At 37.4% G+C, this 20,610-nt stretch overlaps 1 protein-coding gene across 3 annotated transcripts in view; it reads left to right on the top strand.

The window, feature by feature from the left end:
• Positions 1-20,610, top strand: part of cntln (centlein, centrosomal protein) — a 187,097-nt gene that overhangs the window by 66,119 nt on the left and 100,368 nt on the right. For 2 of the 3 annotated variants that reach the window (XM_042333048.1, XM_042333041.1), the window contains exons 11-13: positions 725-850; positions 6,062-6,183; positions 9,874-9,996. In XM_042333048.1, the coding sequence (XP_042188982.1) occupies positions 725-850; positions 6,062-6,183; positions 9,874-9,996 (371 nt within the window). The remainder of the gene's footprint in view (positions 1-724; positions 851-6,061; positions 6,184-9,873; positions 9,997-20,610) is intronic. The other variant, XM_042333055.1, reaches the window with a different exon arrangement.

The following is a 20,610-nucleotide window of genomic DNA, read 5'->3' as shown; positions in this document are numbered from 1 at the left end:
GAGAGATTTCCATGCGTAGGAGGAACGCATATGTGAATTCTGTCTTGTACAGATACTCTTAAGGGCAGTGATGGATTTCCACATGCGTCAGACACCAGTCTGATCTTAAAAAAAAACTTGTGTTTGCAAAATGATATATGTAACAAGGCATTTAACTACTTTATTAACTCAAATCTCTGGGTTGTTAATTCAGAAGAAAAATAAGTGTAAATGTAATTTACTGATGTAGGATTTAAAATGATGTACTGCAATAATAGTAACATATTCTTGTTTGTGGTACTGCAGACATAGATTTGAGTATTTTGTTTGTTTAGTCTTTCTTATCGAGTTACACTTCCTCCTTCAGGTGAAAACATTTCAAAGCCAGAAAAAAAAACATTTTCCCACTTGCTTGCAATAATCAGATCATATACAAATTTGGACCCTCGTAGAGCAATTAGACCAGCCTGTTTCTTCTGTTTGTAATGAGGTTTCTTGCATTTCTGTGTCTATAACCCTTGAGTCTTCCCTGATGGGACATCATTATTCTGGAAGAAACAATGTAAATGTAAATGAATATACTCATTAGCGAGTTGCAGAGAAATCTTTAGTGGTAACACTGTGATAATTCAGTTTGTTATTCCTTTGGTATTCCATATAGGATTTTTTATAATTCATTATTAGTATTCTCAATTACCAGGACTGAAACTAAATGTCCTTTTCTTTCTCACTATCTGCATTGTAGGATCCATCTGTGAAACGTTCCAGGTCTTTGTCTCCAAAGAGCTGTGCTAGAGAAGCAGAGGAACTGAGGAAGCTACAGAGATCAGAACACAAGTTTGAAAACCTTGAGAAACTTGTCAAACTTAAGGTAATGTCCAGTTTTGCTGGGTCTGTAACATTGTCTGTGGTCGTTAGATCATCAAAGAAGTAGTCATACCATTAATTATTTTAACTGTACTACAGACTTTTATAAATTAGAGTTCCTAAATTTTTTTTGGGTTGGTTCTCATTTCATTCCAGTGGTTTTCATTTTTAAATACATCAGTAACAGTTTTATCCTTAACGAGGAGAGGCACTGCCTTGAGTTAGTTGACTTATACATTTTACAAAATTAAATTTAAAGATACTCTGAAACTTTCAGTAATCACTGAATATGTACACATGTAAAATTATTTCATATAAATTACTAATATTAAACATTATAAAGTATAATTAAAAAATACATGCTTGTGTCCCCTTATGGTTGAGTGGGTAAATGGATTGTGTAAATGGATACTAGCTCATTATGATGATGCAAATTATACAAATATATTTGCATAAATTTCAGATGACAGCTTCTGTTGACTGAATCATTTGTGCAAATCTTGATTTTTATTTATATGTGTATTTCAAATCAATAGCATTAAGATGTCTAGCCCGTAAGCTATGCCCTGCCTCCNAAAAAAAACACATGTTGTTTTAAATCTAGCCTATATAGGGAATCTTAATAATTGAGACCAAATATAGAATACTTAGTCCACAACCAAAAGGTTTGAAATGCAAGTGGATCCGCTACATTCATACACTGGTACAAAGTTTATACATGAGCAAAAGAGTCGGCAGGTGTCTTGCTCTCAATATCAGAATTCCCTTCTAATTGCCTTGCAAAGTATGGTTCTCAGAAAATCTTGAAATTGAAATGGTGCCTGCCTGCTCTTTCATTCCCACGGGAAGGATCTTCTCCTTCAAGTGTCGAATCAGATCTTCATGCGCTCCATTTCCACTTGATGCTTTGATTCTCAAGAGACATTTAGGCTGTTGTATCATTATAGGTAGTAAACAAATTGTATAGTAGTGCCGTCTATAGGTACCATCTGTATCCTGTAATATCCCAACCGTTTGTTCTTAAACCATTTCATAGACCTCCAATTCAAAATTAGTTTCATCCAACTCTTAGTGGTACAGTACAGCAGCAACCATTCTTTATTCTCTCATTAGATTTTGTGGCAGAACATATTTCTGATTTCTTGCTGGTGTATTCTTTGAAGCACTTTGAGATGTCTTGAAGACATGATAAGCCGCTATATCAAATGTAAGGATTATTATTTATGCAAGCAATTTGAAAATCAATGTCTATCTACTTCCTTTGCTTCTCCATTGGGATATAAATTTGGATTTGATCAAACTAACTTACCCGCCATTTATGCCTTTTGGTACCTTAAATTTCTAGTTGCAATGTTGTCTGCCCATTGAGCATGTGAGACACACACCCTTTGACTGAGCCCACCTCCCCTAGTTCTCCACCCACTCAGTCATTGCAAAGGACAACATTCGCGAATGGCTGTGTGAGTAATTTTTTGTTTCATTTGCAGAAGAAGATTGAAAATGAGTATACAAAATGTTGCCTTTAAATGTTACAAATAAAGGACACTGGATGGGTTGAAGCCTGGCAAATTTGCTTTATAATTGTGTCCACATTATGGTGATTTGTTATGGAAATTGGTAATACATGAGTCACGAGTAAATGGCCTTCCAGTCAACAAAACTGTCTCATCAATCCATGGGACTTCGCTTCCGGAATTACAGGAGTGACATATAGAATGTCCTTTAATAAAATGCTGCCTTGTTTATACCATAGGTCTGTTGTGGACCTATGCTAGTTGGAAAATTGATGCACTTGGTACAGAAAGCGGTGTCGGGGTGATCTAATGACCCGGAAGTTAGCCATTTTTCTGGGTTGAGCTCATAAAGTGCTTGGTGAGACATCATACCCAGTATTTCCCTCTAATTTTGATTATTGGAAGAAGTCACTATTTCCAATCTTGAATCTTAATGATTTCTGGTATGAATCACCACATTTTAGACCCAGACATACGGGTTGAATTAATAGCGAACAGTTAGATTATGATTTCTCTCTCATCCCCCCCCCCCCCCCCCCAGCCATTTAAGGTTTGTGAGGTGTTTCTTGTGTTTGCTACTTGTAATAATTTAATTTAGATTTTTCTCTTTTTCCTTGGCCAAAACAGAAACCGATTCGCTCTGAGGGTTAAACTCTCCTTGGTCAGCAAACAATATTTTTTGCTCATGGAGAGTGCTGATTTGACTCCTCGGCAAATCAACCATAGAAAATAAATATTTGAGTATTTAAACAATTTAAAGAGAATGGAGTTTCTCTTGGCCAACAATCCCCCAGATAAAATTGGTCGTTCACTTCAGGGATGTTTGTGACCCAACTGTGCAGCGCCTTGGGACGTCCTCCTGACGTGAAAGGCGCTTTATAAATGGAATCTTGTTGTTGTTGTTGTTGTTGTTGTGGGAGATTCCTGTGGGCAAATTGGTTGCAGAGTTAGTCTGCAAAAATACATTTATTACACTTTACAGTGAATCTAATGAAGCTCTTTGAGAGTTCTTCCGATCTGAAAGTGCTATACTAAATGCAAGAATGATTATTTTTATTAATAATATTCAACATTGATTCAAATAAAACAAAATACAGATGCTGGATCTAAAAGAGGGAGAAACACCAAATGGACATTAATTAATGCTGCCAAGAATTCTGAAATACTGCAAATGTTACCCTATTATCTCTGATTTGTGGTATGTGTTTCCAACTTAATAATGTGGATTGTACTATTTAATTGGTATTTGTAAAGAATATTAGATAGTTAAGGTAGATCATTTAACATTAAACCAGAATTCTCATTCTACCTTTGCACATAGTTTATTTCCTTCATGACAGTCATGTTTGATGGAAAGTTTAATTGACATTGATTGTTGAAAATATCATATTAACTGAAGTCAATTTCTCAGAAAACTTTTTGTCGTGACTTTAACGCTTTATTTGATTTTTTAAAAAAATCTTAAGTATCTAGATTGGCCAAAAGGTTGTAGTCAATCAATCCACAAAATATACAGTCAATCAATCCACTTTACAGTATATTCTGTGAAGCGCTTTGAGATGTCTCAACGACGTGATAAGGTACTATATCGAATGCAAGGATTATTATTATAATTGTAATCACACTTTCATCTTGAGTGTACAGTATAAGAAGCATGGTATTGCAGAATTAACCAGTTTTCATTGGGATTCTGTATCATTTTCCAAAGCATGGCAGAAAACATGATACAATTCAGTGTTATTTCTTCTTTAATAGTTTAAATACTTCTTATTCCTGAAGCATACATTTTAAAACTCTCACTTCGATTTTCATCAGTAATCTCTGATTTTGTAAAACTGGTTATGTCAGTTTTGGTGCTCTGTATCAAACCTTTTTATATTTTAAGTGTAGAATATTTATATTTGTTGGACTGCTTCCTGGTATTTCTATGTGTTGGTCTACTTGCCAATTACAGCTGAGGTTTTATCTCTAATGTATACAACAATTTCATATGTAATATATACAGCAGTAAGACTCCATTTTCAGTATTTGTGGCCTTGCTTGCCAATCAGGTATCCAGCTCATTCTTCATTATCAATGTTAATATTCTACCTGTATGTCATCTTCAAGATGCCTACATTTAATGCACAGATTAAAAAATGGTTTAAGTGTTTATAATATCCAAGAGTTAAAACTACAAGGGAAGTTGATTTTCTTGTCGGGAATACATTAAGTGCTGGACGTTTCTGGGAATTAATAATAATCCTTTCATTTGACATTGTGCCTTTTCACATTGAAACTTCTCAAAGTACTTAATAGGATTTTTACTGTAAAGTGTAATGACAGTATGTAGGTGATGCTTAAAGGATAATTTCAACAATGCTCTAACTTCCCATTTTGCCTGACATCATTGCTGTGCAACACAATTGTCCCAGTTCTTCTGGTTTTTTTACATCAAATCATCAGAAACTGCAGTTAAAAGAGCACGATTTGTCTTAAGGAAAACATAGAGGTACCTTTAGGAGATAATCTCGCACAGCTTCTGTGTTATACTGGGTGTTGTACATTGAAGGCAGTGTCAAGTAAAAGTTTTAAACTTCAAGTTTAAAGTTTCAAAACGTTTGGAGATCGTTCAGTGACAGCTTTGGTATTTTTAATGTTAGAAACTGATTAGTACTGATTACTGTTGAGCTCTGCTCTGTTTGAACAGAAAGCAAAACAGAAGTGGCAATATCATGCCATGCTGCCAGTTTTCACCAATCTACTGTAGACATGGTGTCTGTATTATAACTGAGTCAAGAATGTGCAGTTAATGAACTGATAATGTGTTGCAATGATTATACATGTTATACCTTCAAATGCAATATCACATGTTATTGTTCTTTTATTTAGTGAATTTAGTGGGTCCATTATATTATGGTAAGAAATATTGGCCAAAAGCAAATTTTTATTTTTCCTTTGACTTTTGATATTCATGTTTGTCCATGCTGGTTGCACATTTGCAAAGCAACAGTAAATGGTATATCCCATAATAGTATTTAGAAAAATAAGAGAATTTCTCCTGTTGTCCTTCCCAACGATCTTCCAGATAATGTGGGTCATTTCTTTCACGGTTGTTTATGGAATCTACTTTGAGTAAATATGATGTTGCATTTGCCTACCAATACAATTACTGTTTGACAGCAATTACCTATGAAGCACTTTGAGAAGTTTCAACTTTGTATACCAATCAGTGCTGCGTCAAATGAATTTTTTTTGGTGGTTTTTCAATTTTAGATGTAAGTATGCATTGTCCTGCCCAATTTAATGAATAGTTTAATGGCGGAAGGACAATGAAAGTTTATCCCTGTGATCAATTTGGAAACGTAAACATTGCACTTCAAATGTACTCTTTGGTGTTTTGTGTCGATTTTCTGAATATACTGCCATGCTTTTGGATTATTTTGGCAAACCCTGAGCTTTATGCAAACCCTTCTCTCCAGGTTATCTACAAAAGAATCTATTCTGAAATAATTCTGTTTCAGTAATGTCACATCTTATTTAATCCAGTCCAATTGAACAGTTGTATATGAATAACACCCTTTCCACTTTGGTGTAATGAAATTATGCTTGTGAAATCTTGGTTTATATTTCCAGGCTTCACCTAGTTTTTAATGTATTGACAAACAAAATCAGTTTTAAATGATTTGAATAATTATTCCTTCCTTTAATTTTCTGTTTAGAGCCAAGAGAACGAAGAGTTGAAGAAAGTTCACGACCAGCGTTTGGAACGGCTACATATGTTACAGGCAAGCCACAGAGCTTTGAAGGAACAACTGAAGGAGCTGGAGGATGGAAATATCAAGTGAGGCGCCTTGTTACTGTTTCTGTAGCCACAATGTTTTTGCAGAATTAGATGTTGACCATTTGCCTAAAGAAATTAATGTTCTGAAATCCTGTACACTGTCCTGCGCCTTGGGACGTCCTCCCAACATAAAAGGCGCTATACAAATGTAATCTTGTTGTTGTTCTTCATTGAAAAAAATGTACAGGCTTTGTTCAAGTTAAATCACACTTCATTTTTAGGTTTTGTTTAGGAACATACAGTGCACAATATCCTTTGCACCCCTTAATCCATGTATTTAGCAAATAGCTGTTTAATTCCCTCTTTAATTTGCTGGCATCAGCTTGAATGTTCATTCCACATATTCACAACTGTTACATTGATTTACATTGAAGTAATTCAAGTAATTACATTGAAATTGTGTATTAACCTTCCACCTCCTGACCTGTTGTTGTGTCCCCTTGTAGAGTTTGTAACTGTTTTGAACATATTTTTATTGATTGTTAAGAAACTTTGAAAGCTTGTTTGTGTTCCCCGGTTTCAAATAATTTATTTGTGGTGTAAGTAGCATTGGCCCGAGCATAGATCCCTGTGAATGTTTTAGCTCCCTTTTAGAATTTTATATTTCTCTAAATGCTTCATTATTTCTTTTTCCAGACTGTTGACCAATATTTTCTGCAGCAGATTTCTGATTCGCGCCTGTAATTCCTCAGGCTACAATTTGCAAATTGTTGTTACATTTCCTATTATGAAATTCTTGGGCAAGGTCCAGTTTCCAATGAATCTCTAATTATATCCACCAGTACTGATTTCATTGGCCACTTTCTTAAGTGTCATACTGTTCAAACTTGTTTTCTAATGAATTTAATATGTCAGTCACCTCTTTATTTGTAATGTCTTCTTCAGATTTAATTATCTTGGGTATTCCACCTCAAGTTTCAGAAGGCATTCTGTGTTTTATCAACTGTGTTTTGCTTATTGCAAATGAGTTAAATCTAGAGTCCCATAGCTCAGTGGTGGAGCACTCGCCTCACAAGTGAGATACCTGGGTTCAATTCCTGGCAGGGTGAAATGTTGGGGAAGTACTTACCGTACAGTAAGTAGGAACCCGGTTGTTAGTCAATTGGCGGATAACTTTTCCAGGGGTAATAATTTCTTGGAAACCTCAATCCATGACTATTTGTGGGACACTGCTGTGCGCAATTGGCTGCCACGTTTCACCCACAAAATATACAGTCAATTCACTTTACAGTTTATTCTGTGAAGCACTTTGAGACGTCTCGAAGATGTGATTGTGTCTCAAAGGCGCTATATCAAATGCAAAGATTATTAGTATTACAATAATAGGGGTTTCTCCATCTACAGTTAGAAGTAGCATCAAAACAATAATAATAATAATCATCCTTGTATTTGAAAAAGCACTTTTCACATCAGAGGACATGTCAAACCTCTGAACAGGTTTTACTCCATAGTGCCGTGACTGTGTATTTTTATGGGTGTTCACCTACAAATCAAGCAACCACTGTCTTTTTGTAAGGACTTAGAACAACTATGAAAATTTCTAGAAAAAAAACGAAATTAACCAAGTTAAAAATGTATTGTTTAGTTCAATCCCATGCTTAGGTAGCTTTTTTTTAAAAAATGCTTTTCTTTCTGTACTTTAGTTTTAGAATTGTCTAAAACATAATCTTCATTTATAAAGAATAGGCACTGCACCCTAAATTAAAAACAATTCTCTATCTCATTCCTAAAGGTCACCTTATAATTGAGGAGACTTGAATCCCAATGCCAACCTGGCCCCCACTCTCTCTTTCCCAGAGCCAGCCACTGGTGAGGGTGAGGAAACTTCTGACTGCTGAAGGATTCACTGCTGTTCTTTTATCACATAGATGGTCTCTCTGATGCCATGTCTTTGAACACCTTCAGCAGCAGAAAGCTTCCTGTCCAATCGTGCCTCCATGAGTTTTAAAATGGTGGTAACAAGAACAACTTGGATTTATATAACGCCCTCCACGCCGTCTCAGAGCGCTTTACAGTAACGGATCCCGCGGCCGAGCCAGGGGGAGGGGGAGGAAGGTGACCAAAGGCGCAGTCGAAAAGAAAGATCTTTAGCAGAGATCTGAAAATAGGAAGGGAGGGAGCGAGGCGAAGGGAGTGAGGAAGGCAGTTCCAGAGCCTCGGGCCATAGTGGCATTCAGTGGGGCACAGTTCTCGGGATACTGGCAGCTCCACCCCTTTGCGACCCTTGCACTAGAAGCATCCAGTCCCTATGCTCTCTCCTCCTCCTTATAGGCTCAGACGTCAGCATGCTATCTTCCAATTAACTATCCCTTCTATCACTCATACTTCATTATATAATAATATCCTTGCATTTGATATAGTGCTTTGCACGTCTTCTCGACATCTCAAAGCGCTTCACAGAATAGATTGTAAAGTGAATTGACTGTATATTTGTGGGCGAAATTGCCTGAACATTCCACCTCAATTCTCGATCTCCTGTTTCAACCATTGGTTCCACCCACAGCGCATACAAGTGGAGAGAATCCCTGTTCCCAGTAAGTGGTTCATCTCTTAAGTCCTTCCAAAAAGCTTAGCAACTGGTCTGTGATCTGCAGTGTCTTGGAGGCCTGGGGTTTATTCTGGCTCAAGAACTGGACGAGCAAGGTTGTCACATAGGATTGACTCGATTCCGTCCTTCCGTTGCTAAATATGTCACCTTGAAGCCAGCTCAGCTCCAAAAAGACCCTGTTAACCCCAAAGGAGGATAATTTTGGCTCGATAAGGAGTATATTGCAATTGGCAAAGCCTGAATTTTCTGTGAAAAAATGACAGTAGAACCACACCTCATTATGAGTACTGTGCAACGAAGAATGATGAATGTTCTTCATATCTTTTTAATGAGACTGTCAGGGAAACAAAAATGTTTGTAGACCTCGCCATATACTTTGCGAGTCTCAGCCATTCTGTTAGGAAAATGGGTGATGTGCTGGATTAAAAGACCTCTGGGGTTGTGTTTGCATGTAGCCCAGACAGACGGCACAATACTCTCCTTGTAACTACTAAGTTCTTAGTGGAATAACTTGACAGCACAAAAAAGCTACACATAATTCTGCATTAATTTGACATCAAGGATGTGGTCATGGAACATAAGCATATTTCAGAAATTGGCTGGGGATCATCAGCCCAAGACTAATTTATAGAATTCTGGACTTAGGTTAGTTTGATATTGTCATTGGATGCAAAGAGGAAACGTTCAATAAGTATTCTCATAAACGCGGTTATTTGTCGAATGCAAAGTTCACGCAGTTGTGTTACAATAACATTTTCTGCAAAGAGTAACCAGGAGTCTATTTCACTAGTTAGTTTGAAATGCCAAAATTAAATCGTGGTTTCTGGAATTTGCAATTGACCTGTTAAATATTTCAACAGGCGCCTGCTATTAAATTTTAGACCTTATAAAATGCTGTAACTCAAAGTGTAGAGTTGTTTCTAATAATTTTTCACAATTTTTTGCTACATTCCAGTTGCTTTTTAATCATTTATAAGATTATTTCAATTTGAAAAACTAAAATGATTCTGCCAGATTTGGGAATTTCTGCAAAGATTAGAATTGATGGGAGGAAGAGAATGATAGTGGAGCATTTTTCTTTGGGATAATTTTTTAAAAAAACTTTAAATAACTCAATGTTTTTGGTTTGGATTAACTGCCAGAAATAAAAGCAAAGTTAAAATACATCGTGCTGAGCCGTGGCAGCTTCGGCAGGAGGACAGTGATGCTGTATGGAATGAACTGGCATATTTCAAACGGGAACACAGAAAGCTATTGACTGAAAAGTAAGTTGCTTTTTTTTCTGCTAATTTACACATGCAGAGCCATATCACTTCCGTCTGATCTTCTGGTGCCTTAAATGTCACACAGAGGAATTCCTTGCAAGGATAAAACAGGCAAACTTCTTTCATCAAATAAGCCAGTCTCTTCCTATCAGCTGCAATGACAAGTTTAGCAGTGGTAACAGTAACTGTATAATGTGATAGGGGGAATTGTGTTAATTAATATGGCTCTCATCTGTTGGAGGTGTCGCTCTTCATTAGCCTGTATTTTGCACACTGCTGTGCTTCATTTGTTGAATAAGGTGGTGAGGGGATAACCCAGCCAGCCGTGTTCGTTTGATCTCCTCACTACATACGTGATGTAGAAGGCCTCATCTCTCTCTGTTCCCTGCTCTGTCCTGCTAATCCCAGCTGAGCTCATTATGATGTAGCCTTGCTGCCTCTCTTGGAGCCAGAGCTGTCCAAGCTAATTACTGGTAGCAGCAGAGCTCGCTGTTAAGGGTCTGGTGCGTATCTGCTAACACGGTCCTTGGAACTGACCTGAAGAGAGCATGGGGGAGTGACTTTTTCTCGCTGTGCACAGGCTGTCCTCGGGGGTTAGCATTGATCCCTTCACAGAGCTTTCAAGTAGTAGTGAGTATAAAATAAAGCAGCAAAGAAACTTGTGTTTTTTTTGAACAAATACAAAGAACGTTGCTTTGATATCACAGTTAGTGGGCTCCTTAAAAACAGTTTCTTCCTCCCCCAAATGAGCTTATTGTCTCGTCACTATTTGTGTGTGTGATGTGGGATCTTTTTGATATTTGATCAAACAACACGTTTTTGTTCAGTTGTATGTTGCACGTTTTGTTTAACCAAAAAAAGGTGAACGGAGAAAAGCTAAGAACAAAACCATATACAGAAGTAGATGAGGTAATAACAATATTTTAAGGGAGTCTTGTATTGATCCATTATTTGTGACTGTTGCAAGAATGCAGCTGCAACCTTCAGTTAAAGGAACATTAGTTTTTTTTAAAACTTTGCCTTTTCTGCCTGGCAATCTGCTGGGACTATGCTGCGACACTTGGTATCAGACAATAAGTCTCCATAAGCTATTTTGAAAATTTAGAAGATGTGTACAAAGATCACAGTGTTTAAACATTTCAGAAATGCCACTGTTGAAAAGACTAAGAAATGTGATGCTTAACATCTCATTGGCCAAGCTGCTGTTACTGATTCTCGTTTTCTAAGCTGTTACCTTAACATATTACATTAACCACTCATCTTCCCATCCTTGCTAGGAGGAAGACCCTTCTTTAAAAAAGGAGAGGTTTACAGTGCACTAAAAATCGACCAGCATAAACTATTCCAGTATAGTCTGTCTAGTATAATATTCCAGTACAGCTGGCAAAACAAAAAATTGTAATTTGTTGCTCTTAACTGCAATGGTCTGAAATAAAAAAACACTACTTCAATTTTAACACATTCTTATTGAATATAACTAAGATATGTGAACATTTTCTCTTTGAACTCCCAAAATAAGGATAAAAGATGATGTGATTGTGTTATAAAATTTTAAAAAATGGTGATCATTTCGTGTGGTAGCAGTCTGACGATAATATGCCATATATCAAATATTCACAAAAGCATAATGTCAGTGACTTTATACCTCTCGCATTACTGCTGAAAGCATTACCTTAATCGTTTTATTCCGAATTATGTATTACTTCTGTATGAAAATTCCACAGTGAACACATCAGTGACAATGTCAGTCAACAAATAAAATATACTTTAGAAGGCAGTAACAGAATGATGTTCCAGGTCCACTGTCAGCTTCCACAGTGTATGTTAAGTTATGTTAAGCTTTTGCATTTTTATACACTGGGGGCAGCCTAATGCAGGGCACGAATATGAGATTATAGTTGAATTCTACCTTAGAAAAACAGATGGATCCACTGCATCTCTTGTAGTTACTATAGTGTAAGTAGTTTATTCTAACTGGTTGGTTCATTAGTAAATCCAACTAGAAAACATCTGTTCTTAATTGGACTGGACTTCAGCAACTGTGAACATATTCCTTGACATTTATTCATGTCATCTCATGTCCGCTTTCTCCACAAATTGTTGTGAACATGTTTTTTGACTAGAAAGCCACACATAGAGGCAGAAAGGCTTATACGTTTATAGATCACAGGCAAAGAGGCAGGTACATAAATCTACATTTTACACTCATCTTGAAACATAGGTGATTCTGGGATTTGTTGCACTGGGCCTTCTCTTTAAACTGATGTAGTCCTTATATTGAATATTTTTGTAGCGGTTTCCTTACAACAGAGTTGTCCTTGCTCTGCCATTTTAGAGGATGTTGAAAGTCAATAACATAATGTGAGACTGGAATTATTGTAGCCAAACCAAGTCAGCATGGAAGATTTCTTTCCTGAAGAACATCGGTGAACCAGTTGGGTTTTTACAATAATCCGGCATCTTGTGGCATTTTTCCTGGTCCCAGCTTAATTACAAATTATCAATGTTTTTAAGTTAAATGATGTCATGACCGTGGCTTTTGGTTTGCCAGTCCAGTAACATTGTCACTTCATTGCCATCCCGACAGCACAAGCCCCCATCTATGCACATGCGTATATGAACATACATTTGTGAGGTATACTATGTTTGTGTTCCTGCCTGAATAATTTTAATTCTAAGATTAAAAAGTTCATCCTGGCTTCATAATAATCCTACATTTGATATAGTTAACGTCTTTAACGTCCACTTGAACAGCCAGATGGGACTGCGGTCTAATGTCTCCTTCAAAGACGCAGAAGCCAGTGGCGCACAAGAATGTTCACAGGCGAGAGTGAGCCTGGCTGCCTGTATTACCAGAAGGATCCAGCTGTTGCCCACGTTTCAAGTTTTTTTTGTGTTTTTTTTATTGTGCCCATGAGGTGAGAGATGCTAATGTTGGGAAATTAACACTTTTCCATTTTGAACTCTATATTGTTGGCATCAATACCTAAAATCCAGTATCACACTGTTTCGATTTGGAGTATACCTCTGTCTATTCTACTTCAGCTTTGCCACAGTCCCAGTTTGAGAAGAGAAATGGCTGCTGAACCAGTGTAATATTTACTATTGTCCTCAGCAGATCTATTTCTAGTTTCTCCGAGTGAAATGGTTTTCTGCTTGACCTCTACCGATTGTGCTTCATACCCCATGACTAAGACTACATTTTTCCACCTCCAAGATATTGTTTGCTGATGTCTGATACCTCCATTCCGGAGTCTCTTCATCTTGTCCATATGCTCAAGACCTCTTTGACCGCAGCTTTGGTCATCTTTTCCACCCCAGCTCCAAACCTCTTGGTCCTCACTCCTCCTGTGAAGTCCTGTAGTTCAGTGGTTAGACAACTTGCCTCGCAAACGAGAGACCTGGGTTTGATTCCAGGCAGGGGGAAACCTTGGGCAAGTTTCCTTACTCCACACGCCTAATAATAATCCCTCAAGAAAAAAAATTAAAATTGGTCACTTCAGTCCACGACTGTTTGCGGGACACTGCTGTACACAATTGGCTGCCGCATTTCGCCCACAAATATCCAGTCAATTCACTTTACAGTATATTCTGTGAAGCGCTTTGAGATGTCTAGAAGATGTGAAAAGCGCTATATCAAATGCAAGGATTATTATTATTATTATGAATAGAACCCCAGCTCTGGACGTCTTCCCAACATGAAAGGCGCTATATATTTGTTGTACCGCTCCCCTGAATTGCAGTGGAGTGTCAGCTTTGACTGTGAGTTGAAATGTCATTGTGGGACTTGAACCCACGATTTTGTGACCCAGTGATGAGAGTGGTACATCTAAGATGAGCTAACAGATGGGCATCTTTGTAACATTTAGCGTTTTGTATCAATTTGTGAAACTCAACACACCAGAGGGAAAAAAAATTATCATTTCTGTAAAAGGAAGAAGCATCTTTAATTGCACACGGAAAGAAAAGAATATCCACAAGTAATTCAGGAGTCTTTTACATTTTTCAGCTGAACTGAATTTCAAGATTTTGAAATATTGTAGTGCACCCATTGAGTATTTCTGCAACATAATGGTATTAGACTTTGTTTAATTAACTTTAATATGTAGATAGGAATTGCTTTTCGTTAATTTCTTTTTATCTCAATTGCTTGTGGGTGTTGAGACTAATGAGCGTCTTTTGCCTTTGGTGAACAAAAAATAGTTACAAGAAGGAATCTGCAAGGAATGTATAATCTTCAGTAATATTTGGGATATACTATATATTAATGCATGCAGTATGAAAAGCTCATCATGTGGACTGGTGCTATAGTTCTTGTTTTCCTAATAGAAATAAGTAAAACACTGAAATTCTCTTCACTCCTATGTAATATTTGGATAAATCCAGATTAGCAATAAAGAATATAGCAGGAGTGACTTCCTTAAGACTGTTTGATATCGATCTGTTGAACTTTTGGTCATCTCTTACTTGCTGAACTCTCTATTTTGAAGGTTTGAATTTAATCGATTTTAAAATCTAGGAGAGTTTTAGGAAATGCTCTTTCAAAAATTTTACTTTGGTTCTCTTGTTTGGTCATGAATCCAATTGAAATTCTTACAGACGTTCTCAACCATTTATGTGAACTCCCGAGGCCTGAAATGTCACCTAATCTTATCTTTAAGACTATTCAGTTTTTAAAATTGAAGATCGCACAGAATTGTGAACAATTCTTAATTCAGTATTAATTTAGAAGCAGGTTTACCATAGTTCTTATAAAAAACAGTTTCCACGTTTAGATTACATTTGAAAATGTTCCACATTTTTGAAATTTAACACAAAATAGTCTTACAAGATAATGCTATATGGAATTTTGGATCTCTAGTTTGCACAGTATCAGTGGTCTCTGAACTCGGATGGAGAAAGGAATCACTCTGGAGTTTGCAGCTCTCAGCATTAATTGTCCTCAAATTCTTACTTAATAGAAGATGTGGGGCACTACTAATGTTGTTTGGTTATATTCTTAAGCATGGTGATGGGTTTCCGCATGTGTCAGTCACCTGGATGACCAAAAATATTAAAGTAATTGCAATTTTGTTGTTCATTTAGCATTGGTTTACTATTGTGTTCATGTTTATATCTAAATTATTTAATTTTTATAAAGAAAACATATGATCCTCTCCAGAATACTTCTTTCCAAAAGTAACAAGATCCTTTCAATTCAATCTGTTTACATACAACCAATGGAGATGGGTAATGTTAAGGAGGTGAGGGAAACCTGAGTAAGCGAGAGCCCTGATGGAGTTCATGAAGGACAGTTAGGGGTTGAACCAGACACTGCGGTTCCGCATCACCTCTGTGGTCACTGCCTGAGGGGAGCCAAGGAGAAGCATCTTGGTCATGTCTGCTACAACAACAAATTTACATTTTATAGCACCTTCACATTGCAAGCAGCTTGTTCCTGAGCTGGGAGAGGGAAGATGACTGAAGACATGTGGTCAAAGAGGAAGGTCTTGATGTAGACCTTGAAGGGGGTGAGGGAAGCGGTTGTAGGGATTCCAGGATGGTGTTCCTTCCAGAGCGTGGTGCCAGAATGGCTGAAGTCCCAATTGCTGATGGTGGGACAGGTAAGGTGAGGGATGTAAAGCAGGTTGGTGCCTGCTGAGCGGAGGCAGGTGGACTGTGCATCTGTGTAGAATGCTGCTGTCAGCGTCTGAGTTTGACAAGCCACTGATAGGAGCCAGGCAGGAGAGCCCCTGCCTTGTTGACATTCAACTGGAGAAAGTTAGTTGTCATCCAGGCAACAGGCAATCGGTCAGAATAGCACAGGTCCTCGAATCCACGATGGAGGCAAAGAGATAGTTGAGTGTCATCCTCATACATGTGGAAGTTAACCTCATTGCTGAGCGGAAGCATATCGATAATAAAGAGGAGAGGACTGAGGCCCTGAGGAATGCTGCACGTGATGGTGCAGGGGCAGAAGTAAAGCCATTGGAAGAGACAAAATGGAAACGTTGGGAAACATCTCCATTCAACTAAAGACTATTGGAGCTCATCCAGGAATTGATGTCTGATAGGCAATCGGATGAGTGAACTGATGTGATTTGGATTATACAACAGCATGTTTCTTGTTTTAAGACATTGGTTCCCGCTCTCATTTTGAGACAATGAATGGTCACCAGTTGTGGCAGAGTGAAAGTTGAGGTTCCACCTTTCCTCCTAATTTGTCTCTACAGTATTTATAAGCTCCTCAGTTGTTAACTTTTTTCTATGAATGAGTTATATGAGAAACCTTTCATGTTGTAACATGACAGCTATGTAACTGCACTATGGAGTGCTGTTGTGGCTAGCTCGTCTCTGGGACATATTGCTTGCATAATCATTTGCCAGAGCATTGCCCAATACCGAGGAAGAAGAGAAAAGAGGATAATGCATTTCAATATTTGAAAGGAAAAAAGAGGAAAATTCAGAGAAATGAAGACTATAGTTAGGCTTGACAATATAGAGATGAGTTGTGAAAGTTTAGAAATAGGGTGTCTAACATGTAGAAACCCATTGCCATGCTCAGAGTTCAAGATTCTGATACTTTTGAGACTCCTATGTGAAACTTTAAAACGTGAAAGGCACTATATTAAATGTAAGGGCTATTATGGCTTAGGTGGTTATTAGGCGAGTACATGACACACTGAACGGGACCCAAACATTTTAGGGTTTTTTTGTGCACAATGTTATCCTGGAAAAATATATTATTTTAAGCAATGCAAGAGAGATCTAGATGTTCCACTGTAAAAAGTGGAATTGATAATACAGTACATGGGGTTGAGAGCAGCATAAAAGGGACGAATTGTTAGGAAAGTGCATAATTGCTTTATTTTTTTTCCAAAACCTGTTATGTTGAAGAGATGTTAAATTGTTCTCTGACGTCTTGAACTTCCATTAACCTTGGTCCCTTTATTAAAGCCAAAATAATTGTACTTAACTCATTAAAAATATTTATGATTTGTAATAATGTTGGTGAATTTCAGAATGAATGGGAGATGTAAAAGGGGAGTTGTATTACTATTTGACCAATGACCAATTTGAGTCAGTCACTCCACAACTGTTTGTGGGTCATTGCTGCACGCAAATTGGCTGCCGCATTCACCCAAAAATCAATCTATTTTACAATATATCCTGTGAAGGGCTTTGAGATGTCTCGATGATGTGATAAGGTGCTATATCAAATGCAAAAATTATTTATTTGTCACATTCTCATTGTCTGACCACTGTACATCTTGCTCCTCATTACTGTCATCATCTGCAGGAGAAGGCTTGGGCCTTCATTCTTTATTATTGTTATCATCATTAACATCAGCTCATCGTTCAGAGCCTATAAGACCATTTTGACTCAAAATATATTGTACAAAAATTATTGTATTTGGAAGCCACTTTTTTAAAAAAAATATGGTAAACTAAAATTTGCTTCCAAATTAAGACATAATATAAGAATTTTTTACAATCTGCCCAATCTAACATTTCGAAATTTTGGGCTAAGATGTTGGGCCTTCCAGTAGAGTTGGAGCTTGATTCTCACTGGTTTATATCTTTCCCTGGTTATCCATTGTTTTACGCACTATAATCTAATTAGCCCTACAGTTTAGTATCCCAATTTGAAAATTACTCCCTGTATACTGAGTTCTCAATGCTCCCTTAACTTTGATTTGGAAGTGCTGATTCCCTTGACTCTTCAGTAGAGGTATTTACAGCATAATTTTGCAGTGAATTGCTGTGCAAAACAGCATGATCATCATATTGCTCTGCTGTTTCTCATGGTTTTAACATTACTGAGCTGTTCATTGCTGTGCTCCTCTACATAGAAGTTGATAAAACTAGATTGTAAACATAATTTAAATATTAACAGGATTTAAATATTGAAATGGAAAGGAGGGGAAATATGAGTTAGAAGGTCCAGAGCTTCAGATCAATATTGGGTTTAAAACAAATTGACTTTGGGATTGCTAAATTTGGTCACTTAATTTAAAAGGAACTTCAAAGACATATAGAAAAACACATTTTAAATATCTTATCTAAATCTTAATAAAATTAATAAATTAGAGATTTGTTTTTACACAACAGTTGTCTTACGCTTTTAGAAATATTAATTATTTCTTTGAATAAATTTAATAAATGTAAACCAGTCAAATCATTTAATAGCTTTTTCCCTTCAGTCATAATTTTTTTTTGAAACTGCCACACACAAATTTGTATAATAGTGCCAAATTACTGGACTCAAAATAGCCCGTGTTGACTTGTTGATGCCCTCGTCAAAGTTGCATTCTCTGAGATCAGAGCTCCCTCTGCCTCTTTGTTTTTGATCTCTCTGTCACCTTCGATGTGCTCCACCATTCTATCCTTCTCCACAGTCTCTCTTTCCTGCTCCGTCTCCATGGTTCTGTTGTTTCCTGGTTTGATTCTTAACACTTTGCTTTGTCTCCTCCAATTGCATCTCCTCATGCTTCTGCAGTCACACGCAACATCTCTCAGGATTCTACCCTCTACACTCTCCTCTTCACCACCTACATCCTCCATGTTGGTGACATTGTCTGTAAGCGGGTTCCACTCCACATGTACGTGGATGACACCCAACTCCATCTCTGCCTTTATCCTCGATTCTCTGCCCATTGCTGCTCTGACTGATTGCCTGTCAAACAACAAATCTTGAATGAGTTCTAACTTTCTGACGCTCAAAGTGAACAAGACTGAGGCTCACCTGCTTGGCTTCCATCAGTACCTGCTCATCTCGGCTGCTCACCACGTTGATCTACAGAGCTCGTTCTACTTTATGAAACCAGCGTGGCACCTTGATCCCCATCTGTTCTTCAAAACTTAAATCCATACTCGTGTGCTCTGCTGTCCTTCACTTCCACAATATCACCCACCTCTGCCACTATCTCCAGGCTGCTCAAACTCTTTTGAAACGTCACTTCCAGGCTTGACTAATGTACTTGTTGCACTCCAGCTCCTCTCTCCACAAGCTGCATACTACCCAGAATTTGCTGCCTGTGGCCTCTTCAACATCAGGCTTTTCGAGCCTATCACCCCTATCCTTATTCAGCTCATTGTCTCCACATACCCCGCATATAGAATTGAACTCCATGCTGGAGTCGCTCTGCCTTCCCTCCCAGCCTTAAAATTCACCTTAAAGCCCATCTCTCTCTGTCTGTGTTATGACCAGCTACTCTTCTCCCACCTTGTTAGTTGTGTGAAATACTTTGAGACATCCTCCAAACGTGGAAGGCGCTGATTAATTCCTTTTATTTCCTTAAAATTGTTTTTAAAATGAAAGTAATTGCAGGGTGGTGTTCCATGATCAGTCCGGAATCTTAGCAGCTTAATTGGTGAGGCTGATTTAAAATTAGTAATCACTTAAATTAATAAGAAAATATCTATTTAAAATGAAGGGAAAGCTTTAAAACTTAAATTCTCCTAGTTTTAATATAAGTTTCCTGTAAGCAATTTGCATGTGTTCTATACTTTTTGTCAGTATTTAACGCAGATCAGTGGGAGGTCCAGACAGACAACTTTTAGATGCTACATAACAGAAGGTGGCAACAGCATTGTTTTATTTCCTGCCTCATTTATTTTGTAGCTTTAAAACCTCTTTTGTATTGAATATTTTTTTTACTGTGATTTCTGAAATAATTAAACTTTGTTGGAAACTACGGAAGTCAAACCACCTTTTGTCGAAATCAGTGTCGAAATATTTTTGAAAATCTGAAAATTTGATTCAGTTTTGTTCAATCTACCAATTATCACCTTTGTTTTCCTAAATGGTGCTGCACCACACTGGATTTCATTTGTTGTGAAGTCAAAAGGAATGTCCAATTGCACCATACTGGGGAATTGAGGATGGGTAGGTCAAGTGAAGGACAAGACCATAGGTCAAGTCTGCTTGTACTGTACTGAGGAACTGAAGGTAGGCACGTTCAAATGTATCCTCAATTCCCTGGTCCAATACAGGCAAAATTGTAAGTGTTCATCTTTAAGTCATAGTTTCAACCACAATATTGCCTTGCTTTTAAAAGATGCATACTAGAAAACTGCATTTTTCCCAACAGTCACAGCCAACACAGTAATGCTATGTCGATTTACTTTTTTAAAAAAAATAAGGCTTGGATGATGATACAATGACTTGTTTTTAAATGAATCATATGGCATGGTTAGCTCTTTGAGACATTCTCCCTATGGGTAAGGTGCTATAAAAATGCTAATTTTTATTTGCATCAAGTGGATTATTACCATTTATAAACGATAATCTCTGGTTTATCTGTGCTGTGTTGACTGATTGGGTCACTGGATGTTACAAGTGCTCTGTGTTCTTGAGATAGGAAAAAGAAAATTCAGCCAACATTTTTTTTCCCCAATCATTACCATTGTGAGATCTGAAGTCAAACTGACAGTAAGTACAACAGCAAATACATTAACAACAACTAGGAATAGAGGCTATGTTAACTGGATTTGCAGGCCTTCAATCCAACTGTCGTATGTCTCAACAACTCAGCAGAAATTAGCCCATTTTCCCATGTGAAGTGCTTTGAGACGTCTCAATGACGTGATAAGGTACTATATCAAATGCAAGGATTATTATTATTATGAGTT

Source organism: Callorhinchus milii, unplaced genomic scaffold (genome assembly GCF_018977255.1).
Source record: "Callorhinchus milii isolate IMCB2004 unplaced genomic scaffold, IMCB_Cmil_1.0 Scaffold1, whole genome shotgun sequence".
Taxonomy (NCBI): Eukaryota; Metazoa; Chordata; class Chondrichthyes; order Chimaeriformes; family Callorhinchidae; genus Callorhinchus; species Callorhinchus milii.
This window is presented reverse-complemented; position numbering and strand designations above follow the sequence as displayed.